General features: G+C 39.0%; 2 protein-coding genes and 1 pseudogene across 2 annotated transcripts; 1 reads left to right on the forward strand and 2 right to left on the reverse strand.

The window, feature by feature from the left end:
- Nucleotides 1-5,702: 5,702 nt before the first annotated feature.
- Nucleotides 5,703-6,929, reverse strand: LOC137968548 (uncharacterized). Its single transcript, XM_068815098.1, has one exon. The coding sequence runs from the start codon at nucleotides 6,927-6,929 to the stop codon at nucleotides 5,703-5,705; it is 1,227 nt and encodes a 408-aa protein (XP_068671199.1).
- A 944-nt stretch (nucleotides 6,930-7,873) lies between these two features.
- LOC137968929 (uncharacterized) lies at nucleotides 7,874-11,732 on the reverse strand. The gene is made up of 5 exons (XM_068815392.1): nucleotides 11,613-11,732; nucleotides 10,948-11,161; nucleotides 10,418-10,615; nucleotides 10,164-10,325; nucleotides 7,874-8,519 (listed from the first exon to the last, which is right to left on the reverse strand). Exons 2-5 carry the CDS (start codon nucleotides 11,137-11,139, stop codon nucleotides 8,424-8,426), a joined length of 648 nt encoding a protein of 215 aa, XP_068671493.1. The 5' UTR covers nucleotides 11,140-11,161; nucleotides 11,613-11,732; the 3' UTR covers nucleotides 7,874-8,423.
- Nucleotides 11,733-26,694: 14,962 nt separating this feature from the next.
- LOC137968549 (uncharacterized) overlaps nucleotides 26,695-26,975 on the forward strand; it is a 5,552-nt pseudogene continuing 5,271 nt past the window's right edge.

Here is a 26,975-nt window from a genome sequence, read left to right on the forward strand (position 1 = left end):
TGAACCGTCCAAGCGGCATCTGATGTAAATACCAAATTCCAGGTCTTTAGTAGCGTGAAGTAACACCTGGGTAAAAAACAGGTTGAAAAGCAGTGGTGCGAGCACGCAGCCTTGTTTTACGCCATTTGTGATGCCGAATCTCTTAGAGGGTTCACCGCCTACTATCACTTCTCCTGTCATGTCGTCATGGAATTGTTGGATGAGCTTAACAAATTTTGCTGGACAGCCGAGTTTTCCGAGAATGACCCATAGTGCGTCGCGGTTGACAGTGTCAAAAGCTTTAGTGAGATCTATAAAGACCGCATAGAGGCTCATGTTCTGCTCAATGCATTTCTCTTGGATCTCTCTAACTGCAAAGACCATGTCAACAGTACTTCGATTACGGCGGAAACCACACTGTGACTCCGGAAGGTTCTTTTCTGCAATCGAAGGGATAACTCTATTCAACATAATGCGTGCTAGAATTTATCCAGCAATGGAAAGAAGGGAGATGCCTCTGTTGTTCCCAGTCTGCTCTTAGTCCTTTGTTCTTGAAAAGGGAGACGATAGAAGCGTCACGGAGGTCAGCTGGCATTTCCTCCTCTTCCCAAATGCTAATGAGAATGCTATGGAAAGCCTGGAGAGCCTCATTGCTAAGTGCCTTATATACTTCTGCTGGGATTCCGTCACCACCAATTATTATATCCTCACAATTAAAATCCAACAAACGACCAAAAAAGGAATTAAAAAAATTGGCATTATCCTCATTCGGGGCATAAACATTTGCTAAGTTAAACACCTTCCATTTGTTTTTAAATCACAAATTATAAAACGTCCCGTGGGATCCGAAAACGTTTTCATTATTTGAAAATGAAAGTTGTTATTGAATAGTATTGCAACACCAGTCTTTTTGCTAGAACAGCAACTGAAAAGGGTTTGATAGCCCCACTCAGCAAGCCAGTCGTGCATACTTTCTTTAGCACAGTGGGCTTCTTGAATAAAGTATATGGAATATTTTTTATCTTGCTACCAATTAAACATTTCCCGTCTCTTAAGCCGGTTCCCTAATCCTAGCACATTAATTGAACCGAGTTTCATCTCCATTTCTAGTGTTTACATTACAATAAATGTTGTTGGCTGCTCTCCTCCATGGGCACCACCGATTATTCCGAGTGTAGAATACATAAAGCAATTGCGAAACACAAAACAAAGAAAATAGAGTTACAGAACAATACCCTAAAAACTGTTTAAAAACAAAAGTAAGGCTTTGTAAGGTGGTGATGTAACTGGCATGCCTTATTCCAAGTCGGTAGAAAGACATTAAACATGTACAATAATGTCAACAACCAAAGAATAAACAGACAGAAAAAAAAGGCGAGCCCCTACAGCTAATACAAAAAGAGAGATCAAATTTAAAATTTAAGCCAATAATTAAGTCTCGGAAATTGCTAATACTAGGTAGTGACAAAGGATATCACGTATATTGAACTCTGTCTACGAATAACTTGTATGGTTCTGATCTGCTAAAAGCAGCTCGCGTCCCCTGCCCTCTAGCTTCCAACATTTTCGGGATGAGCCTTTTGCGAATTTCAACCACTTGCCTTGCCAGGTCAACACCAATCCCTAAACCTTGTTTCCCCGCAATAGAAGAACGATGGAAGAAAACATTTTCACGATCTTGATATCTAAGAAAACGTGCAATTATTGCTCTGGGTTCTGAACCTTGTTTCCGTTTCCCAACTCTATGTACTCGTTGAAACTCTATATCACGGGCGTTGCTCATTCCCAATTTAGTTTCTAAAAAATTATACAGGATCGCCGTAGTTTCTTCATCGGGAGTCTCTTCGTGGATTCCGTAGAACCGTAAATTTTCGTGTCTTTGGTACGCTTCGTAGTCTAAAATTTGTAATCGAATTTTGTTCAATTCATCCTCGGTTTTTTCCCCCAGGCCTTTTACTTTTGCTTGTTACTCTTCAACGTCTTTGTTTAAGCTAGCCACGCTGTCCTTAAATGTGTTTATCTCGCTTGTTGAGTTTTTTAAATCTGCTTTAAATTTGGGCCACTTCTGTCTGCAAAGCACTTACGCTTATATTCATTTTGTTGACGGACTGTTGAAGAAAGTGAATTTGCAAAGTTATTGCATCAAGTTTCGATAACTTAGCTAGGATTTCATCGGCTTTGGAAGCGAAATCTTTGGCCATGCTCAGTGCTGTTAAAACTACGTCTCTGTTCTCGGCGTTAATCTTGGTAATCTCGTCCTCTTCTAATTCCTTTTCTTCTTTTCTTGGCTTAAAATCAGGAGAATCACTGTGGCTGTCACTGCTTCTCTTTCTAGTTTTTCTTTTGATCAAAGAAAGCAATTCCATATGATAAAATGACAAGAAATTTGAAAGATTTTGAAGGGAGCTCACTCTTTCATGACTTCACAGATTCATGCTCGCCCCGGCAATTATTCCTCATTAACACTGATTCCTCTTCTTCCCCTCGAGATACATGCTGGGGTTGTAAACGGTTCAGAGCTTTACCGTTGACAACACCACCCCCAGGACCGCTACCCACAGACCGTACAAATAGCGGAACAGCCTTTGAGGTCATTGGAACAGACTTTGCTTGACCAATCAAGTACAAACAGCACAAAAAGCGGGAAGCGAAAGCTTACTTGGCTATCTTCATGTGTAGCTGGTCAAAAGCCGTGCACCTGGAACTAATGTCTGCCCTGGAGACAAGCCATTTCATTACTTGTCTGAAACGCTTTATCGCTCGACGCGGCAGACCATGTATTTTTTACTCAGACAATGGTGGGAAGAAAATAGTCAAGCTTTTAAAATAGCTTTCCCCCACTCTAAAAATGCCTTCTCAACAATAGCCATTTATCCTTCTTTCGCCAAAAAGCTCTTTTATGAGCTAAAGAAATGTGCGCTCTTAGTTCAAGCAATTTACAAGGTAGGTAGTTTTGGTCATTATCCCACCCTTCCAAGCTGATCGAAAGTGCAGCTTTCGTGTGTGTTATTCAGCTGATTCACGCAACCCCTATGGGTGATACCCGCTGAAAATGCACTGTAGTACGCAGGTATTACCCATGCAAAGTATACTATAGTATTACCCACAATAGTATACTTTATCCGGGTAATTTTTACCAGGGCGACGAAGAGTAAAACTAGGATTTATAAGTGTGCCGCAATAAAATAACTCTCACTTCTAAAGGAAAGCTCAGCAGTAAGAAAGACATTGTTTCCAAATTCGAGTGGATAATCGTGCTTCAAAAGGCTAATTTTGATGAATTTCTCACTCCAATCGTGTACTATAGTATACTTAAGCTGGGTAAAATTTAATCGAGCGAAGAGTAAAAATTGGATTTCTAAACCCACCACAATGAAATAAGTCCCTCCTCTAGAGAAAAACTTAAGAGTAGAACAAAACATTTCTGCCCAATTCGGGTGGATAATCGCGCTTTAAAAGGCTCCTTTCGGTGAAATTTTCACTCCCATCGTGTACTATAGTACACCTTAGGTGGGCAGTTTTTACCCGGGCAACCCAGACTAAAAGGTTGGATTGCTAAAATGTCCACAATTAAATATAACTATCTCTTGTAAAGGAACCTTATGCCGTGTTTAGACTTGAGCGTGCTACCGAGGTATTGGAGTTTACTTACCTAGGTTAATATTTTGCGTGTGTAAACGCCAACTAATACCGTAGTAAACACCATTCAAGACAATAGAAAGTTAACTAAGGTAAAAGTTCGGTCTACTCTGCGAGCAGGCATGGTTAAGGTCGGTAACCAAGGTTTGGATGACAGATACATCCGCTTGCGGTCGCATAGAATTTCACATCCTGTGGTGTCGGGATTGCGTCAGGCTCATTCGATTCAAGACCAGGTTTTCGACCAAGTTTCCATGTCTGGTTTCGGTCTACGAAGAAGGTATGGCAAAAAACAAAAACACCAATCCTTACGAATGCGACCAACCCGAAAGGTAAAGTTAACACCGTTGTATAGCTAATTTGTGCATATAAATATTTATTTCTTGTGGTGATTGTTGATCCTCGCGCATGTATTTATTTTCTATCAATTGTTTCGCCAGGGAAGATGCATATTCCACGTTGTCGCCATTTTCCTATGCAACACAACCAGGGTTACAACCCTCCCCGTACAATCAACAGTTCATGCCACAGCAATACTATGTTCCGCCAATGATGTCCTCGATGCAGATGATGGCACCATCCACCCATTCGCCTGCCCATGCAGTTCAGGCTTCGCAGTATTCGGATACGCCTACATCGAGTCAAGGAAACGCTGAAAACGGAGCGCAAAGGAAAAAAAAATCGATGGACTGACACCGAAGAAAAGATTTTAATTGAACTGTTCGGCGAGAACGAGGATAAACTTCGCTACCGGTCGTTCAATTCCCTGGAGTGGCAGTCTATCGCCAGGCAACTGCAAGAAAGGTGCAGACGAGAGAACGTCGAATGCGAGAAATCTGCCCAGCAGTGCAAAAATAAAATGGCGAACCTCACCAAAAAGTACAAGACCGTGAAAGATAAACTAAGGACCACTGGATATGGAAAGGGAGGAGACGACGAAGACGAAGAAAAGGAAACCGAGAGTGGAGCTGAGCTCATACCAAGAAATTTTCATGATATGGATGACATTTTAGGCAACCGAGAAGCTGTTAATCCCAAGCACGTACTGGAAAGCAGCTCACAACACGTTGACAGTTCCCCGGAAATTGATCAAGATTTGCTGGAAAAGGAGGCCTTAGATGAGGAGTATTGGCGGCTGCTCGCGCCCAAAAGGAGAGGAATACGCCTGGCACTTCTGGCGTTGATGGCTCTGGAGAAGAGGACGCAGATATGGCTTTCGCGAAATCACTGTTTTTCAAGAACAAAAGCGGAAAAAGGAAGGGCCCGAGCACGAGCACGAGCACACCCAATCCAAAGAGTCGTGCAGTAGAATCGGCGAAATCAGCGAAAAAGAATCCTAGAAAGAAGACCAAAGGTGGGGCTGGCGCAGAGGAACAAAGCGCAGTCCTTTCGTTCCTTGAAAGGACACAAGAAAAGGATGAGGCCTTCATGGAGAGGATGGCTGAAGCAGAAAGGGTAAGCAGACAACAACAGCAAAAATTTTCAATGGATGCATTGGCGATGTTAGGAAATATTCTTAAGGATGTCACCAAAGGCAAAGAATAAATAAGTAGAGTCTTTTATTCGTTTTTTCCTTGCATTTCAATCGTTTCTGTTCGTTGACGGTGATCATTATAATCATCATTAAGTGACAATCTGGACGTTTGTAATTTGTTGTTTATATGTATATGGATTTTTTATGGAAGGAATTATAGTTTAAATGAAATCAGTTATTTCCTTGCGAGCAGAGTCTCCTTTCATTTTTCAAGAAAACGAGGGAAAGAGAAGCCTCAATTGATAAGCACGAATTTAAATAATGGAATATCAGCCAGACAAATTGTTAATTAATTTTAGGGAAGACTGTTCCTCTCGTGATACAAGATATAAAAAACGAAAGAGACTACAATTAATTAGGTACATGATTTAGCAAAAATAAGATTCTCTATTTCTACATTGAAAACGTAACAGTAACAGTAAGATTATAATAAATACATATTTACAAAAAAGTGGATATTGAAAAACGCAACAAAGTTTTAGCCTAGCAAGAAGCTGTACTTTTGAAAGTGGTAATTAAAAGGCAGTCTTTATTTAATGTTTTGTTTGGGCTATGATAGATACTGCATTATATTATCTCTAATGTCCGAAGTGCCCAACTGCATATCCCCATTGAAAAAATCTTCATCCTCATAGTCGTCCTCAACTGGGTCTATAGTGCTTGGGTCTCCCACAATAATACAGATGTTGTGCAGGACACAACAAGCCATGATAGTGAGGGGGACGCTACTTATTTTTTCCTCCATTGCTTTATAGAGACACCTCCAGCGACCTTTCAAAATTCCGTAGGCTTGTTCTATAACAACCCGCGCTTGACTGAGGGCACAATTGTACTGCAACTGACTCTCGGTTAATGTACGAGTTTGCTTGAAAGGTTTCATTAACCACTTTGATAAGGGATAAGCTGAGTCCCCAACAAGCAAAGGTCCGACTTCACAAGCCCCAATTTGTTTAGATGGCCCGTTTAGCCAGTTACCTTGACCGACCTCACTGTGCACTTTGCTCAATCGGAGAATGCGGGCATCATGTATACTGCCAGGAAAGCCTGTACTTACATCGAGAAATTTAAAGGACGCATCGGCAACAGCTTGGACTACGATAGAATAGTCCTGCTTGCGATTGAAGTATTCTATTCGTTCGTTCACGGGTACTGTTTTTAAAGGGATATGGCTTCCGTCAATTGCGCCTACCACTTGTGGAAATGGAGACTTCTGTGCGAATAAGCGAATGTTTCGGGTAAGCTCCTCTTCAGTTTCTGGAAATTTTATAAATTGAGGGGCTCTTTTGGTAATGGCCTTACAAAAATCAGCTTTTAAAAGCACTGCCGTGCATCTTCCAATACCAAATTGCAGGCCCGTTGATCTGTATGTGTCTCCAGTCCCCAATCGCCACAACCCCACAGCCACTCGCTTGTTTACCGGTATGCATTCGCGTAATCTAGTGTCCTTCTTTGCCAAATCCGGACCAACCAATCGGACAATGTATTCGAACGTACATCTTGATATTCTAAAGTTCTCCTTCCACCATTCTTCAACAAAATTTCCGTTTAATAGAGCTTCAAACCAGAATTGGTTTCTCGGCCACGACCACGCACGTCTAACGTGCCTTGTCTTGCGAAGGGCAATTTGTAGCAGAATTAATCGCTTTCGTCTCGACCTCTTTAGGTGCTGCAAAAGTAAGAGCTGCTGCAATCTTGATTCCTGGGTTTGCTGATCAAGAACAAGAAAATAGAACGCGAGGACTACAAGAGCCACAGCTTCTCTTTTAAACGCGAGCATTTTATGTGTGGATTTAGAATTTGCCGCCAATTCAATAAGATTGTGATTGATGACAGATTTACCTTAGTTATTTGAGCCAGTATAAACACTGTACAAATGTACCAGGGTTTAGTAAGTTAATGTTTACCTTGGTAAACGCTTGAGTGTAAACACAGCATTAACAGTAGCAGAAAACATTTCCGCCCAATTCAAGCAAACAATTGCGCTTTAAAAGGCTATTTTCGATGAACCCATCATGTACTATAGTATAGTTTAGCTGGGTAATTTTTACACGAGCGACCCAAAGTAAAAATTGGATCTTTAAACCTGCCACAATTTAATAAGTTTCTGTTTTTGAGGAAAGCTTAACTGTAGAAGAAAACATTTCTGCCCAATTCGAGTGCATGGTTAATCGCGCTTCAAAAGCTTCCTTTTGGTGAATTTCTCAGTCCCTTCGTGTACTATAGTATAGTTTAGCCGGGTGATTTTTACCCAAGCAACCTAGAGTAAAAATCGGATCTTTAAACACTACTGGAGTCAACCATGTGAAATATGTGTGAAGATAGCGTGAAATACATGTGAAATGTTTAACCATGTGAAAAATGCAGTGAACAAAATTGTGCGAAATTTTAGACTGTGTGAAAATAACAAGTGAAAGCCTCCTATCAATTTCACATGTCCTTTCACAGGTACAGACTATATGAAAAATCATGTCAATATCTTTATCCACCCACGTCATGCATATCAAGTAGGAGTTATGTGTGTGAAATAGAAAAATCCTGTGAAAAAGTATGTGAAATGAAAACTAACTGATCAGTAAAAAAATATGATATAATCACATGCATATGCATAATTCAATTCTATAATATGCTTTATCTTTAATTAAAATGTTCACTTTAACCACTTTGACCTGATTTGTCTGAATTCTGGTAGCATGCACAAATTGAATGTACTGTATGCACAATGCTATCTAATAATGCAGAATCAGTCTATACTGATGTGAATAAAATGATGATTCTTGAACAACATTAAATACTTCATTAATTTAAGGCCAAAGGCCTGCACAGTGTGAAAATAATATTTGACATAATTCCATCCATATATATATTGCTCAAAAGTTTAAAATCCATAAGAGTGATTCATTACCATCGTCTACAGCTGTTACAAGTGGAGGTGAAAGGCAAATAGTTTTGTGTCTACATAGTAAAGAAGACTCTCAACATCCTGCTGGCATGATTTGCAAAGTTTCACCGTCACAAATTCTTTCTCTTTACCAGAGAGCTGGTCATGCAATTTGAGAAAGTGACTTATCCTTCCAATTTGGGTCTTATTGTCTCCACAAATGATCACCACAGAAGAGACAACAGCTCCAGAATCAAGTGAGGAGAATTTTAAAACAGATGTCTTTACATGGAGTTGTTTCTCTGTGGAAAATGTTTGCTTCACATTGTGTTTCCTGTCCGCAACTGAACCACAGCCTATTAAGGCCTCCATTTCTTGTTTAGTCAGGTGATACTAACTGGAAGGAGTTTCCTTGGTGTTTTGTTCATTGCCCACATCCAAAAGCAAAAGGCGTCCAGAAAGTTTCATAAACTGTACCCAATCAAATAGCTGAATAAAGATACACAATATCATGTTTAGTCAAACAATTTATTTAAAATTGTCATCACTGCCTATTTACAAAATACAGCATACTAAACTAATTGGTACTTCATAAATCTGGAACGTAGAATTTCTATCCATAAGTAAATAAAACATTACCTAGTGTTAATAATTATTTCTCTGCTGATTTAATTTTTCTGAGATTTGATGATCTGGACTGATTTTTATTCTAGTACATTTGAAATTCGAGTGATATGTGCAGAACAATCAGGGCCGATATGATCTTGCTGTACATGGAAAAGACCTTTTAAAAATTGAATGTTATCAATAATAATTATTGCCAGGAAGAAGAAGAAGAATACTTTATTTATCCACGGTTGTCTCATCGGGCATATCTATAATGATTAATTAAAATTTTCAATTAAAATTACAACCAATTATATATTACAACTTTTTACTTATTTACTAACACAAAATATAAAATATAAAACCCTGCTTTCCACGAGAGCCGTGCATATCTAATCTAAGGACTATAACTAATTGTAGTAAAATGACCCGACTTCCGCAGCCCAGCACTGAAGCTTTCTAGTGTTTCTGCTTGCCGTAACCTGACTGGCAGACTTTTCCAAAGCACTGCACCAGTATAGCTAAAGCTATTTTTCAAGTAGTTTGTGCGGGGCCTTGGGATATTTAGTTTGCCCTCGGCCCTTCTCAGGGAGTATATGGTGTCACGGTGTATAAACATGGATCACATATATTCCAGTGTTAGGGATGGGCCGTTATACTTTACTCCATCCCTTCCATTGTGAGACTTTGATAAAATTAGAGACCTCTATATAACGCAAATGGAAAACAAGGTTTAATTTGGCAAATTTTCAAATAAGGAAATGAGCAGATAAAAATTGTGCAAAACAAATCTCACGGATCAACCTGTCATGAAACTTTTTCTTTTCATGAGGAAACATTGGCAACAAGTACAGTGAATGGAAAACTTGTTGTTTGCCATAAACATGAATCTTTAAGATCTCTATTAATACATTGTATTCTTGGGTTGCACATGACGTCAGAAAAACTAAAATTAAAAACTTTGAGTTTTACCTTAGCATGCTTCGTTTTGAAAATAGAGCAGTTTGAATGTCGATTTTTTTTTCATGTTTGCCTCTGAGAGACATGTCATGTCAACGAAAAGATTTGACACTATGTTTATTTATTACTCTTCTAGTATAATACTTCAGTTTGTTGACTTAATTTATTGAATGGTAAGCAATTTTAATTTTTATTTGCGTGATACTTGCATGACGTGGAACCCACGAATACCAGTAGACATACCCTTGTATATACTGAATGTACTCAAAATATACACGCAAAGGTTATTCAAAAAAAAAGTAATGGTTTGTCTTTGTTGCCACTCAAATTAAATCTATAAAGCATGTGTGTTCGCCTGTGTTTACCAACATGATAAAACCCTTAAGGCTTTTGTTTTCAGAATGAAAAAAATTGCTAACCAATGGAAGGGGGCACCCATTCAATAAAGGGGATTTTTATATTTGTAGATTATTAGTTTTATATTACAAATTAGTACTGCTAACAGTAATTTAGCATCCTTACAGTGTACACCTGTTATTCAAACCTACATTGTATTCTTGGACTCACCTTGTATGTTTCCATAACAGTAGCTTCCGGAAAACGGCGATTTTTGACCCTTTGACAGACCCAGCTGTTAAAACGTTCATAACAATACATCCAGCAACTATGGACTGGGCCGTACAGCTGAATCCCCTTCACAGAATGGCGCAAGATGTGAAGACTAATCGTCTGGAAGAAGATGTGTCCATCAAAATAAGTTGAATTCCAACACTTTAGTTCTTTTATTATGCCAAACAAGGTACATGTATGTATGTACATACCTGAACACTGATAGGGAAGTCACGTTCTAACCTTGCACACACTTCATTTACTTCCTTCTCCAAGGCAGGCAGGTCTTGCAAGAACTGATTGTCACTGCAAATCGTTCTAAGAACGTCCAAGAGGTGGAAGAGTGAAATCCTTTGGTTTTGTCCAAGAAGGCCTGTTAAACAAAACTTTAAGATTCCATCTGTAGGAAGCTGTAACAAAATGTTAGAAACTACGTGTAACTGTCAAACTTCACTGTTGTGGCAACTCTACTTTATAATTATTTTCGTAAGCAACCAAATCTCAAAATGATGCTTTTCAAGTAAAACGCCCAGCGGTAAGCCACAACTATAGCTGATGCCTGATCTGTACCTCTTTTACATTTAAAAACTAACATATATAGTTCAACAATCTCATGACTGAAAAAATGTAGCTGGCTATAACAACTACATTAAACAATCAAGACCTAAAACAGCAGCTTGTCAGAAGTATATACATGTAAATATGCACATTCTTTTCAGTAACTACTCAACATTACTTTTACCTGTTTCCAGTGATGTGACTTCAGGTATGGTTTCTTACAGAAGAACGTACATGGCTTCCAGCCACAACCTGAGGGTACGCGAACATTTAATGCACACTTATCAGCCAGTTTGAGGTCAGCACTTGATAAACGGAATGGAGCTGCAGGTAGCATGTTTTTCTGGCTCTTTGACTTGCCTGTCTTTCTGGTCATTTTTTCTGGTCTGGTTGGTCACCTAGGAATCAGTCATCACAAAACCTTTTATGGTTTTGACTTATTTAACATTACCTTAAAAACTGCAGTACAGTACGAGAAAGGAAACATGTGCCTGTTTTCATGACCAACACAAGTTGAAAATGAAAAAGGAAGTTGCCTGCCTGAATTAATATTATTGTTAATAGAAAACTACATCACACACAGGTTTTCCAAGTTTTTTGGCAAGAAAATTTATCATGTTCAATTTATACACTAATAATTTGAAGATAATTATTCACATAAAGCAAGAATTGAGTACTTTGCTCACACTGTGTGGTCAAACACATTTTGTGGTGGATAATGCAAAATTCCATTGTCCGGCCATAATACTTGAAGCCTTTACATATTAATGTGGCATACATGTACATACATGTAATGCCTTTAGAGTTCCAGAGAGTTCAGGTGCAATAAAAGGTTGCTAAGAGACCTACTTTGTACAGCCTTTTCTGCTTCAGGCTCATCAACTTGCTTTTCCTGTGGCCAGCATCCTGGAAAACGACCCAACTCTTTTTCCGCCTTTGTAACTTTTAGAGTATCACCTTTGGCGGTAATTAAGTCAAAAAATGTGCAAACGATATTTTTGAGGTCATGCATCAGGTCAGAAAAAGCTTGATTTGGCCTGTCATGGTTAGGCAGCAACATGAAGCAATTCACGCCTCGTGATCCTGTTGCTTTAGTGACATTACTGGCTTGGGCTTTGTTTTTTGCTCTGTTGTGGGCAACTGAATCCCAGAGAATATCATTGATATTTACTTCATCTGGTTTGGACCTTTTCTCTGGCTTGGAGTCTGGAAAGGACCTTTTTTGTTTACGCAAGGGCTGATCTTCACTAATATAGCTTCTGTTTTCCAGATACACTACCTTGTCCAAAGAAGACACAAATTTTCCTGTAAAAAAAAGATAATATACAAATGATTTATGATTTATGGTTTAATGTTCTGACACTGCTGAAAAACCCAAAAATCATTCAAAATGTAAACTCTGTTAAACCCTTCCTAACAAAATTAATCAACCGAAGCTACTGTACTAATTTCTCAACTTATTATGAGGCTGCTATCACACTAGTATATAAACCAATCAGCTTGTTGTGGTATTTAAAAAGGTAACCACTGTTGCATACAATACAATAAAACCTCGCAACTAAGAAACTGGATTTTTCCGAGTTAGCATAAACAGGTTCTTGAGTAAACAGTGCTCGAAATTAAAAAGAAAAACATCCAGGTTGTATGTCCCTATTTCAAAAGCTGGACAACCAAACCTGTAAATTTGGTTGCCCTGATAAATTCTTGGTTGCCCATTAGAAAAACCTACCCATTTTAGTGCACTACACAAAAAAACATCCATTTTTGTATTCTTAGTGATATTAATTATATGTTAACTTTGCCTTTACCTTCTACAACATCTTTCTTGCTCAGTTTAGCTTTATTTTGAGAAGGCGGCTTTACACCTGTTAAAAATCGCGACACTTCGACTCTGTGAAAGAAAAGACTTGTATTCGGTACTGCTAATTGAAGGCAAAAAACTCAAAACCGAAATGAATTCGAGAACAATTATGATAACGATCCTACCTTTATTTACACGCCATGTAGAGCTTGTCTCAGCTTAAGAAGTAATCACATGGCGGTCAACTTTGAATATCCCATAGTTCTTAGTGTGCGCCACTGAATTTCACGGAAGTCTGGGGTTAAGTTGTGGCATATTCAAGATGGCATCTTTGATCTTTATTGCTACTAGAGGCAAATAAAGTATTATTAACTTCACATTATCGGAAATTGACAATAGAAAACTGTCACGTAAGTCTTGTGCCATTTATGATTAATTTATTTTCTCTGTTTGAACTGACTGGGTTGTCTGTTGTTTATTCCTCAGGCAACCAGCCTCTTAATTTTACCCAAAAATCGGTTTCCCAGTAAAAGTACATCTTGAACGACCGGACGACTGCTAATTTTGAGCACTGAGCAAATGGTACATAGTAAGCACAAGTTTAGACTCTTTCAGTTCGTAAATAACTTTTTACTCTCCTAAGAAAAAAATACAATAAAGTTAAAAGTATTAAGGTTACCATGCACCTTTAGGGGTGTCTTGCATACAAGCGATCGATGTAGTGCGTCCAGTTTAAACTGTAGATGTCTAAAACCCCTATATCAAATTAAAGCTTACAGGACTGGCTATCAGACTATACCAAAACTTTTGATAAAAAAAATGAATTGTCGAATTTTTCACGACTTCTAAATGCAGGCGCCCGAATCACCTTTTAAACGTTACATGTCAAAGCGAATTTTTTTTTTTCCTAATTAAATGTGTTCCACCGTTTCCGGGACCAAAACACTAAAAAAAGGTGTCTGCGATTTGTCACATTCAATTTCAGTGAAAAGTTACTGAACATTTTTGAAATAGGATTAAAAAAATGTGGAGTGATCGTACAGAAATCGCTCTTGAAAAAAAAGTATTTAGAAATAAAAATCTCGGAGACACGTTTTTGTTGTTTATATGTTCATCTAACCGCTGTCAAAATTTGGCGGCCATCGGACAAATTACATTTGAGTTTTAGCTCTTTAAAGTCTCCGCTTCAAGTGAAAAAATTGATTTGAAAAAACAGCGCCAAATTTTCACTTCCAGCCAAAATGCAATTACCGCCATTTCTCCCCCAATATTTAATCTTTTCCAATAATTTCTTTTTTACATTAGAGATCCCATTTCGGTCATTACTTTAACCGAAAAATCCAAATTTGGAGTAAATTGCCGATCGGAAGGTATACAGTAACCTTAAGTGGTTCAGCTTATTCCTCATATAAAATCTCCATACGGAATTAAATGTAAAAATAGGACCATAAAAAGAAGAACTAAAGCACTGACCTCAAGAATTTTGAAGTTCTACTTTAGAAGATAACCATCATACATTTGTTGTACAGGTGTAGTTCCTTGTCCTATCACAATCAGCTCCAACAGTTGATTTTACTCTCAAACAATAATAACACCTTGTTGACCTATCGCATTTGCCCAAATGTACAGAAATTTTCCATAGGTTTTACAAGATAAGAACCAGATTCAAATTTTAGGCTAAACAGGTTCTTATAAAGAAGGGGCTAAACTGGCAAATTTTAGCTTAACAGGTCCTCAAAATACAGGTTCTTAATTAGTTGCAGAGTTTAACTATATTATTAGTGACTGACTAGTTTAAAACTTATCAGTTGCGTTACCTCTAAGCTCACGCCACATGCAACCTTGTAAGGCAGTTTGGCCTGCAGCTGTGAAAACTTTCCCCAGAACAGGGTAGTCAAGAACATAATTCATCAAAGCAACTCTGAATGTAAATGAATCATTTCTGGAGGCATCAAAAAATGTAGAACCTGAAAGTTCCAGAATTTCATCTACAACTATTTCGAGGTACGGATCAAGGTGTTTTGGCTCTTGGCCGTCTGTTTGAGCTGGAACTACACCAACTAGCATGATATTCTCAAACAGACTGCGTACGTTCCTACGTAGGTCAAGCATAGTAAGCATAATTGGCCACATGGAGTAATTAACCTTATTGCCGCTGAACGGATTGACCTCTTCAGTTGAAAGTTGTAACATCATTGCTCGGAGATCACCATTGCAGAACCCTCCCTCAGAGAAAGCTTGTTTCCAGGAAGGAGAGTCATGAATATCCTGCATAATAGCAGGGTCTTCACTCGGATCACGGTCACTAGCATGGCTCCGGACCTTTTCTGAAATACTTGCGTTTCCATACATTCTCCTAAAACGAGGTCCAAGAGGAAAATAAAGGAATCTTCTTCTAGCACTCTTGTTGGCCCAATATCAACTAGATCCGCAAATGGGACACTTTTGCAGCTTTGAATAATCATATCTGTCAGTCTTGCGAAAGATGACACAGTCATTCGGACAAACGTGATAAGTCTGAGTGGGAAGCACAAATGGCTTGACGAAGTTGTAGGCTTCATCGTACGACGAGGGAAGGTTATTTGGCTGTGCTAATAAAAGCTTTTTCAATCATTGTCACTATTACCACTTGATTGTGCATGTGACGTCGTAATGTCGAATTGACTTCGATTTACTTCGCTATCACTTTGCTCGCTGTTACTCGTTGAATGTGAATCTATTCTATGTCGTTTGAAATCGTTGATGCTGCTTTCCGCACTTGAATCTGATGGTTCCGCAAAAGAATAATTGCCCTCATGCTTGCAATCATTCGACTCAACCAACAATTCATTCTCGCTCCCACTTTCAGAAAACTCATCAGATGAATACCGCCCAAACACTTCTAGATGTCTCTGTAGTAACTTAACCGATTGGACGCATTTGGATTTGCAATTTTTACAAGGACAAATGAGGTCTTTGCTTCTAGTTCTCTTTGCCGTGCTAACTTTCTCACTTTTGTGGTGCTCTGAGTATGGCATTTCCCACGACAAAAATCTACAACATAACTTCTCAAAACATTGTTTGACCAACGGTGGCAAGTTTACCTTTTGTTCACCAAACATGGTGTGTACACGTCAGTAACTTCACGCCACATTTGCCATATATGTAATTTCCCGCGGTTTCAAGATACACAAGTGGCACGTGACACTTTCTCGTCCAATCAAAAAGTTACAAAACGAAAGGTGCGAAAAAGTGAAGAAAAGTGTAGTTTTTCATTTCGATCATATCTACCTTTCATCAATCTTTAGGAAAGACTATATCGTTGTCGTGGCTTCTTTATTTGTAAAGTGGAAGTTCAGGAGCAAATCTTAGCTAGAGAAGTTCTTGCATTATTGAAAAAAAGCCCAGATGTTTTGTCCAGCGTTTTGGAAGCGACACAGACAGAAATTACCTCCAACAACGAGAAAACGGACGCGTTGAACTCAAGCAAGAGCTCTAGCGCTAGCTCATCCTCTGCTTCTGACGAGGAGTGTCCACAGAAGAAAACGGTCAATATCGTTTCCTCTGCTTATACCGAAGAAGATCTCCTGGCTAAACGAGGGGCAAAGGGCAAAGGATCAAAAGCCCAACAAACATTCCCGGTAAGTTGACTTATTTTACCCGCCATTTTTAAGCCTAATTTGCGACGACTGATTCTGACCTTCAATTATTTTTGTCCTGCCCTTTTCCCGAGCCTTAATTAACATAAACTCAGACAAAACACGATTGTATGTGTTAGGTACTTCTGGTTTGTACGGCTGATTGTGTCCTTGATCATGATCGTGAAGATCTTCGTAATAAACCTACCCAGTAATTAAATAAAGTTGTGGGGGTAAACACTCTGAAATATGTATCACAGTGGGGAGATAAATGCACCCGATCGACGTTGTTTCACTGGAGAATGATTTTTACAACATAAAAGCTGTTTCTCTCATGACAAATCCATTTTTTTTATGCCACCATTTAATTTGAAAAACGCGCGCAAATTTACCCTTGCGCACGCAGAATGACTTGCACTTGGGTGACACTCGGTTCTAGAAGCCTGCTATCAGTGAAGTGGTGAACCAATGTTGGCCGGGGGTGTTGGTTTCTGACAGGTAGCTTGAACAAGGCCCAATTGAAACATTGTTTAGGAGGAAAGAAGGCTTGATTTTTTCCTTTTTGAAGTGGATGTGATCCACAAAATTAATTAATACTTAAAAAATTATGTTAAGGACAAAAAGTGTCTCCACTTATTTTGTGGCTGATTAAAGATCTAGAGTGGGTCAACATAAAATGCCGGAATTTAATGGTTATTAAGCTTCCCAGAGAAAAGAAGTCAATTTTAATCAAATTTAATGTGGGTACTTTCTTTCTATGTCCACAATGGGTTTAGTTTAGTTTAGTTTGTTTAGTTTGTGTTGTCTTAACTGATCAAATGTACAACACATGCCTTTGAGTGGTATGATTTTGTCATAATTGAATTTCTTTGGCAATTTTAACTTTAATGCATATGGCAAGTACTTGTCAAAACTTGATAACATAGACTTAACTCAGCCACAAAAACCTAAACATAAACGGTTGCTTTTTTGAAAATATTTCCAGAAATCAGGAAGGAGCTGTTATTGTGTGTTTGCTATTAAGTGGCAATGTTTTCTGGCGTATTTCGTATTGCATACAGTTCAAGATAATTTTGAAAATCCAATATATTTTAAGTAATTAAAATAACATTGACTTTTGTGTTTAATGGAAGGTAATCAGTGCACTTCCCCAATTGGAAGGCCATGCTCACATCATAAGGAGTAAGCTTTCTGAAAGCTTGATTTTCAGGAGAAATCAACTTAAAAATACAAAATATTGGAAGCCGGCTCAACCGGTAAGATCATACACTTGTATACGCTACATATACATATGCAGGGCATATATAAATATAGTAGGTAGCATCTGTTCTCAGCTTAAACCAGTATTTAACCTAGTTTGATTCAGTAAAGTAAAAGTAAAGTGGTGCATTTATATAGCGCCCTTATCACTAACGTCTCAAGGGCGCTTTACAATGATCAATTTACCCCCAGCGGACTGGAAGCATATACAGGCGCAAATTGCAGCCGCTTCTAAGCAGTCCATGCATGCTGGTACTCATTTCACCGACCTCGGAAGGATGGAAAGCTGAGTGAACTTTAGCGGGAAAGAAGGTCGCCAAATATTCCAGTCTCGGCAGAACCGGGAATGGAACCCGGGACCTTAGGGTTGGAAGGCAGAGATCTTACCACTGCGCCAACCCCTCCGCTCTCAATTCAAAATTCAGAATTTCCTTTGTCTCCAAACTTTAATTAAAAGACAGAAAATTGAAGATTACACAGGGAACGGATTTTACCCACAACCCATACTCAAATTTCTGGCTTTAAAAAGAGTAAACTCTACGTTTGGGGAGGCAGGGTGGCCGAGTGGTTAGGGCGCTGGATTTCAATGCAGTGACCCAGGTTCAAATCCCTTTATCCCTCTCAGGCCACTAGCTGGTGTTGTTCTGGGAAAGTGCCTGGTTCAACTCCTTGGTCATCCTTGTAAATAGCCAACTGGTTTGCGTCCTGCCGGTTGGGATTCTTATCATGTTAAGTTTACTTGAATTATTTGACTCTTTAGATTTAAGTGGAATATCTGTAAACTAGCTTGCATAGCTAAGTGCACTTCCACTATAAACACAGTCTTTTTCTTTGGTTGTCTCCTGCCAGTTGGGATTTTTGACCTTGTTTTGTTGTACAATTTAGGGCCTGTTTACATGGAGGGAGGGTGCCCCGGCTAACTGAGCTACCCTGGGTGAGCCAACTTCTCATACGTTTCTTTAGAAAATGCATTGAGGCGTTTACATGCTAGACAGGGTAACCCGCCTTGCCGGGGCACCCTGCCTGCCTGCCTGCCCGGGGCGCCATTCTAGCCAGGATAGCTTTTTGCTATGTAAACGATTCTTGCCGGGGCATTCGGCTAGCTGAGGTGAGAAGACCGTTATATTCAAAGTTATATTCCAAGGCAGATTTTAACATTAACTGCCTCTAGTGGCTACGCTCAATTAATAAAGTGCAAACTAATAGCCCCAGACAATGAAAAGCGGCCGTTAGCGGAACAAGTGGTGGAAAAATCATAAAACTTGCTGCCAAAACCTTTCTTTTGTCCGCCATATTGTTTGCTGTTCTCACGGCTGCTCTAAAAATAGCTCAGTGACTATCCCGCTCAGGTGAGTTGCATGTAAAGGCATGGTATGTTTTAACCCTCCTAGCCGGGTAGCTCGGTTAGCCGGGGCACCCTCCCTCCATGTAAACAGGTCTTTAGATTATTTGTTTGAAATTATTTCAGTGAGGTGCCTGCAAACTAGCAAGAACAGCTAAGCACACTTCCATTATAAAAAAGGATAATACATTTATACATTTTTTATGTTAGGTTCTAAAATAAAATGCAACCCTTCCTCAGGTAGCTAATCACAAGTCCCTATGTTACACTTTCTTCTAGATTAACAAGTACAAAGATGAAGCCTGTAAGCGCCCTGTTGAAAACTCCCACAGTACTGCAGTGAATACAACACTTAATGTGGTTGAAAAGGCCCTTAATAGCACCCTCCTGGTAGCAAGGGCTGATGATGAGGAGGAGACTGGTTTCACCTTTAAACCTTCGTAAGTAATTAGGCAAGACACCAAATTAAACTGCAAGCCACATCACGTTTGTTCATTGATGGCAAGAATGGCATTGATATTACCCTCTGTTCATGAATCCACAGTGAAGAGTTAATTGTCATGGATGGCTCCAAAAAAGTTGCCAGGGGAACTTTTATACGTCCTTCCAAACAAACAGTAAGTAGCTAGTCGGTATAACATAAAATACTATTTTTGGTCATGCACGTATAGAGATATATACCACAGCATGGCTCAATAGGAATTACATAGGGCAAGCATACGCACTATGTTATAATACATTTAATTATCACACCAATTTAACTAACTTATCTATACCTTATTGGTCATGGCACAAAGTTGGCTTATTTATCATGAGATTATATGTAACACTATTTCAAAGTAATTGGTACTCTTTCAAAGTAATTGGTACTATTTTATGTTATTCACTATTAGATGTTATTGCCCATTAGAACCAATCAGAGGTGATCATTTTTGAGGGTGCCAAGTTTGGCTAACATTATCCACTTTATGCTCTGTTATATCCAATGAGAAACCTGTTCGTGAATAACAGGATAATAACGAATAACCAAGATAGCATTATCCAGTAATATTAGCCGCATAACCCAATAACATTTCAGAAACAAAATAACTAAAATTCTTTTCAAATCGAATGAATATAATAAAGTTTTTACGCTCAGTATTGGAGTCAATGAGCATTGAACTGCCAAGGCCTATGAGCTTTGCAAAACGAAATACATTATCATTGAATACAACCGGTCGTTCAAACAAACAACTTGAGTAAATACTCAAAGACATGGAGATGGACAATAGCAGATGCTATCAAAACACTGAAAAGCACTGACTTGAAAGAAAAAAGAAGCCGAAACAAAATTAGGTTCAACGTGTGAACTTTTAAAGCACTTTCATAAAATTCTTTTCAAATCGAATGAATATAATGAAGTTTTTACGCTCAGTATTGGAGTCGATGAGCATTGAACTGCCAAGGCCTATGAGTTTTGCAAACCGAAATACATTATCATTGAATACAACCCGGTCGTTCAAACAAACAACTCGAGTAAATACTCAAAGACATGGAGATGGACAATAGCAGATGCTATCAAAACACTGAAAAGCACTGACTCGAAAGAAAAAAAGAAGCCGAAGAAAAAAAGAAGCCGAAACAAAATTAGGTTGACCGTGTGAACTTTTAAAGCGCTTTCATTTTATCTCACTCTGAAGAGTCGCAATGTTTACTGTTCATTTTTGTTTTCTCTAATAAGCCATGCGTAACAGAATAATGCTGAATAACCGACATTTTGTTAGCCTCTAACCTTAGCCATCTGTATAGCGAATTAGAGAGATAAGGAAGCTCACGCGAAACCTTTTAATTGACCGCAAGTCGTACCTATTAAATGGTTTTGCGCGCAAACCTTAATTATAAAAACGAAAAAGGAAAACTATAAAAAAATAACGTCTTTTTTATTTTATAGTTTTTAACCTTGTACCTACGTGTTTCATTTTACCTTTCTAGCGAATAACATGTAAAAGAAGAAAGAAGGAAAGAAAAGTCCAAGTTGCGCCACAAAATGGACTCTGTCTTTTCCTAATGGATTGCGTGACAAATTTTGACCCTAAAATGGGCCCATCCACTATCGTCCAAAATCCATGGTCCGTGTTTTTAGCACATTTATCGGTAAACTGAGAATGTTTTTCTCACCCTGAGAACAGTTTTCAGGGCGCATGAAATCACATTCAGTCTCAAGAAACAATTCTCAGTATCTACCAATGAGAACTGGTGAGTTTTCAATTAAAATAACATGTCTGGTAAGGATCTGTCGTGAATCACCGATAAACAATTACTCTTGAATGTTTGCTAATCATCATCGATGAGCCACATGTGAATGAGTTTGGGCAATAGTCTTTGATCAATGATTCCCAAGTTAAAATCTCGACTTACTTCACAAAAACGATGTTTATGTGGTCCTTTAGCTATAAAGATTATCGTCATAAAAATATACGGGTGATAGTAAGCTCAAATTAAAACGTGTTAATTCAGTCACACACTGTTCCACACACTTGCATATTACGGGAAAGGCAACGTAAAATTCTGCTTTTCCATTTTACATTCCTGTAAAGCCAATGAAAAACGGAAACTTACCGACAGTGAGTCGATCCATTGTCCAAACTTCCATTCACTAGGTTTCCTTGGTCCATAACTAGAAAGCGGATTATACTTTTCCCTGAAATTCGCACCAAAATTTCCAACACGCTTTTTCAGCCACTGTTTCTGTACAATCTCAGAGAATAACGCCTCTGCCACTCAGAGGATGTCTTACCTCTTTGCGACAAATTTAATTTCAGTACTAGCTTGGTGCACTTATCTTCGTCCTTCTGCCCAACTCTTAAGCACCTTCCACTGATCATGACGTCGACCCTGAGCGCGCACTAGCCCGCCAAGCCGGACAACATTCACGATTTTAACACGTATATCGTGTCATACAATCTTGACAGGTCGTCGGCAGGCGGTTTGCGTCAAGATGCTTACAGAATGGAGAACTGTTCTCGTTTTCCACCAATGAACGTTGTTATTGCTCTTATGTTATCGTCGAACAACCCCATCAGATTATTCTCCTAAACCTTTCGCTTTTTTTTTTAAGCGTATCGTTGAGATGCCTTTGGTCTTTTATTGTGTTAATGATGGCTAAACTCGTAAACACTGAACGTTTCAGCACGCGGTTTTTCCGGTCAACGTATCAGCCACATTGAAAAATTTAGCACGAACCCTGGTGAACTCGTATTCTGTCTCCAGGGAACTTTCGCGTGTTGGTTGGTGAAATACAGCTAATGATCGTGACTTTTCGTCAAGGTACTGAAAATTTGACAAAATATCGTACTTTGTTCCTGTGAATCATCGCTCAAGACGCCGCTCGAACTGCAGCTATTTTTCGACGAAAGTTCGCGACATTAAAAGAGCGCCATGCACGCTTTTTGGTTGCAATACTTTTGCACAACATTTCATGTCATCGTCGCCGGTCACTATAAAATTAATTGACTGTTCTCGTTTTCAGCCAATCAACATCCTTATTGCTTGTATATGCTGTCAAAAACAACCCAATCAAATGAGGAGGAATTCTCCTGACAGAGCAAATAAATGTTGCTGAGATGCAAACTTCAGAAGGCAGTGATTAATGTTGGATTTTTCTGAGTAACAACGACGGGAGCTTTCGAGGTGTCGTGTTTCGTGATCATCATGAGCAAGCAAGTTCGCGGTATTCGTTCGATTTTCTGCGCTGCATAGGTTTTTTTATTCGTACCCAGAGTTGTACTGGAGTTCAGTTCTCCGAGAGAACAAATGTCAGCAGTAGATAACACCCGCGGCTTTGTCACAGTGGCTAATCGGCATCGACGCTGCCCTACAAGGGTCATAATGAACTAAAAACTCTCAGAAATGAGAGATGTGGTCGTGGTTTTCTTTCTTGTATCCCTTTCCCTTCACATGACGCTTTACCTTGCGGGGGAAAACTCCTGGGGAAAACTTCCACAAAATTTGCGTGTCACCTCCAAGAAAGTGTTTCCGGTCAATGTGAGACACGTACATCTCAGTGCTTTTAAGAAAAGGAGTATTTTGGTTTTCATTGCTTTCTATCTGACCTATGGTCTTGCAGGACAATGCTTAAAAAGAAACTTTGTCCGACACTTTCTTACTTTTGAAAAGGCTTTGAATTCTCGCAGGTGGCCGAGGGAGGCTCAGCATTTGAATTGCAGATAAAAGATTTCCGTGCCACAGAGCTTCATTAGGCGTCTTGTTTGTTCGAGGACTGTTCGCGAATGCAGCCACTGGCGGTTAAATCCCCGAGATGAATGCATCTTTGTTTAATCAGTGGAGTCATTGAGCCTATCTCGGCAGTGTCAGGATTTGACTAGTCCACGAAAAGCCTTTCAGTTTCAATCAATTTTTTTCACAGGATGGACACATTCCTATGAAAACTCGGCTTATGAATGGTTACTTGATCATTTATTTTAAACATCCTGGACTTCTCTTTTACCGGCCATTTTATAGATTTAATTATTTTATTGATCTGGATATTTGGAGCGCAAAAGGGATTCTCAAGATGTCGCATTTCGCAATCACGAGCTTTTTTTGCAGTATCCGACATACTGACGTTGCTTGATTTTCTGCGCTACAGAGCTTTATGTGTTCGTACCCAGAATTGCGGAGTTCAGCCAACTGCAGTTTTGTTTGTCTGAGAACCGTTTGCAAATTCAGCCACTTGTCGTCAGCAGCCGACAATGATAATTAATGCACCAAAGTCTCAGAAATTGGAGATGTGGTCGTGTTTTTTGTTTCTTGTATCCCTTTCCCTTCGAATGAAGCTTTACCTTGCGGGGAAAACTTCCACAAAATTTGCGTGCCACCTCCAAGAAAGTGTTTCCCAGTCGAAGACAAAAAACTCCTATTATGGTTGTTAATGGTGAGATACGTATATCTGCTTTTAAGAAAAGGAGTATTTGAGTTTTCATTGCTCTCCACCTGACCTATGGTCTAATATTCAATAGAACGCTTAAAAGAAACTTTGTCCGACAATTTTGTGCCTGTGAAAGGGCTTCACCTTCACCTTCTTCACCTTTATCAAGTCGATGAGGCATCACACCTCTCTAGTTCTTCATCTCGGCCAAAGAAGGCTCAGCATTGTATTGTAGATGTAAGATTTGGAACCGTGCCACAGAGCTTTCTTGTTTTAACATTCCCATAGTTGTTCTTTATTTCTTCCAAGAACTGTTCACAAATGTAGCCACTGGCGTCTCGATCCCAGAGAGTACCCCAACGATAATCTTCAGTGAAATATGTGTGCAGGAGAGTCAAACTAGTGTTCTAAGAATTTCGGTTCTATGTTGCCAAACAGCTATAACTAAGCTTTCTTTAATAAAACATCACCTTAAAGATTTGCAACTATGGGAAACGTAGTCCATTAGCCAGTCTTTAAACACTACACGGAGCCTAGAAATGTCTCTCAAAGGTTTTTGGCTTATTGGTGCCCTATTACTGAACCAATATATGACTGGTTACTTGATCATTGATTTTAAACATCCCAACCTTTTTAAATTTTAACGGTCAATTTTTTTTTTAAATTTAAGAATCGATTTTAATTATTTTACCGGTCTGCATATTTGTAGCGTTAAAGTGACCTTGGCTGACGCTTACAAAGGGACCTTGTTGCTGTAGCTTTCGAGGTGTCGTGTTTTGCGATCATGAGCACTTTTGGCGCGCCGTTTGTTTCAAAATTAATTATACCTGCCGATTGGCCCACTCATCAGTTAGTCACATGCTCCCTTCACTAAGTGACCTTTCTAGTTTGGATAATTAGCATTTCTTGATCAGTTGCGAGTCACTTCTTCAATATTCAATCAGTTATACTGATTTATCGATTAGTTGTGTCTCTTACATTCGATCAGTTGAGCATGCCCCTGACATTCTATCAGTACTGTTTTGTTGATTAGTTGTGTGCTTAATATTACTAATTTATCGATCAGTTGTGTCCCTAATATTCGATCAGTTGTTCTTTTTTATCGATCAGTTATACGGTTTTATCGATCAGTTGTACTGATTTATCGACCTGTTGTGTCCCGCGGCCTATAATATTCAATCAGTATATATACTGTTTTTATCGATCAGTTGTGTCCCTAATATCCAAACAAACACCCGGGGTCTTTAATAACCAAGGAGAACGTGCTCCTTTTGTGATGACATCTGCAAATGGTTTCGAAAATGGTTACACTCTCCAGTCTTCTCGGATAAGGGCAATAAATCCGTACAACTGATCGAATATCAAGGAGACAACTGATCGATAAATCCGTACAACTGATCGAATAGTAGGGACACAACTGATCGATAAATCAATACAACAGATAGGAATATTAGGGACACAACTGATCGAATAGACCTTCAATCAATGGCTCTCCTATTGAGCATATTACTACTGCTAAATCGCTAGGAGTGCTTATTGATGATAACCTTACTTGGAGAAGCCATATTGATAAATTAACCAAGAAAAGTGCTTATGGTATCGGGGCCATAAAGCGAATCAGGCATCTTGTCCCCTGTGGGACCTTACATTCTATTTATCAGGCCCTAGTACACCTCATTTCAACTACTCCAATATTGGGGAAACTGTGGAGTAACTTTGCAGGACAAACTGCAGAAACTACAAAACAGAGCAGCCCGTGTCTTGACTTACTCTAACTACGACGCTGATGTCAACAATTTGTTTGAACTCTTAAAATGGAAATCCCTAGACTCTCAAAGGCAAATTGAAAGAGCAACAATGGTATTTAAATCCCTACAGGGACTAGCACCTGAGTATCTCTGCTCAAAATTTGTCCATCGCGACTATGGTTATTGTTTAAGACACTCTGTGAATAAGGTAAATGTTCCGCAACCGCGCACAAACTACTGCAAAAACAGCTTTAGCTATTGTGGCGCAGTTTTGTGGAACCTCAATCAATTCAAACGACTGATTAAAGAGGTTATCTAGGCCATTATTCTAAACACGGCATTTATGGAAAGCAGCTTTTATTTTTTGATATTGAGTAAGATAGTTAATGTAGTTTACATAGTTTTATCTATACTTGGTTTTAAATTTTTAATTGTACATACGGTTTTATATTGCTGGTGAATTGTACCGTGGTTAAATAAAGATTAAATAAATAAAATAAATAAGTAAATATTAGGGACGCAACTGGTTGATAAATCAGTACAACCAATCGAATATTAAGCACAAAACTAATCAATAAATCAGTACAAGTGATCGAATATCAGGAACACAACTGATCAATAAATCAGCACTGAACTGATCAAATGTCAGAGACAGTCAACAGATCGAACTAATTGAATAAAAGAATCACAAGTCAGGGTTCAGCCAATTGCCGTTTTGTTTGGCCGAGAACCGTTCGCAAATTTAGCCACTTGTTGTCAGCAGTACAGTTTTCCAAGTCTATGACCTAAGGAATCAAGAAAATAATAATTGCTAGACTCTCTATAGGTTTATCTTACTTGAAATGAAATAACAAAAAGAAATTAGGGGCTCCCAGCTGAAAGAATTAGGGCGATATGCCCATCGCGTCTCTGAGAAGTCCAAAGAACAGAATCTATTATCAAGTGGATTTTCTAGATGACAGTCAAACGCCAATACGTTTACTGAGCTACCGCTTAAGGTTTAACGTGAAGAATCAAAAGCACTGTCATAGTAGCTGTGGTCTAGGCATTTCGGCATTGCCGGTATTACCATTCAGGTGACCATAGCTCGTATAACTTTGTCCGTCTGTTTTAAAATTGTAGATTGTGCTTTCCAGTGGTTAACTGAGGCCTGCATGACACCCAACAAGGTAGCTTAATCCCCATCCTTCGATGGAGGTCTCTGGTTATACCATAAAATGTTAATGTCCATATTCTTACGCTTTTGTAAACCTGCAAATGACGCTGGATGAGCTTCAGTTTACGTTGGTTATCACCGGTGGTGGTCATGCCGGTTCAGGTTAGAAATGTGAGCCCGTAGTCCATCATGGTATAGTTACGCTGATGTGGGAATAGAAATTTCTTGTACGCCGAAAATGTCAAGCTGTAACCAAACTCAAAAATAAGAAGAGCATGAGCGTAAAAATTAACATGAACCAATTTTTGACATTTTCCTTCTTGGAAGTTTTTTACTCCCAGATGGGCAATTGCTTCCCCGTGTGCAAAAAAAATCCCCATTC

This window comes from Montipora foliosa, chromosome 8 (assembly GCF_036669935.1).
Source record: "Montipora foliosa isolate CH-2021 chromosome 8, ASM3666993v2, whole genome shotgun sequence".
NCBI lineage: Eukaryota > Metazoa > Cnidaria > Anthozoa > Scleractinia > Acroporidae > Montipora > Montipora foliosa.

Coding starts and splice junctions, on each gene's coding strand:
- LOC137968548 (XM_068815098.1), bottom strand. CDS start 6,929: ATGCTCGCGTTTAAAAGAGAAGCTGTGGCTCTTGTAGTCCTCGCGTTC.
- LOC137968929 (XM_068815392.1), bottom strand. CDS start 11,139: ATGACCAGAAAGACAGGCAAGTCAAAGAGCCAGAAAAACATGCTACCT. Junction 10,616..10,947: donor AGTCACATCACTGGAAACAG/GTAAAAGTAATG, acceptor ATTTTGTTACAG/CTTCCTACAGATGGAATCTT. Junction 10,326..10,417: donor ACTTCCCTATCAGTGTTCAG/GTATGTACATAC, acceptor ATCTTCTTCCAG/ACGATTAGTCTTCACATCTT.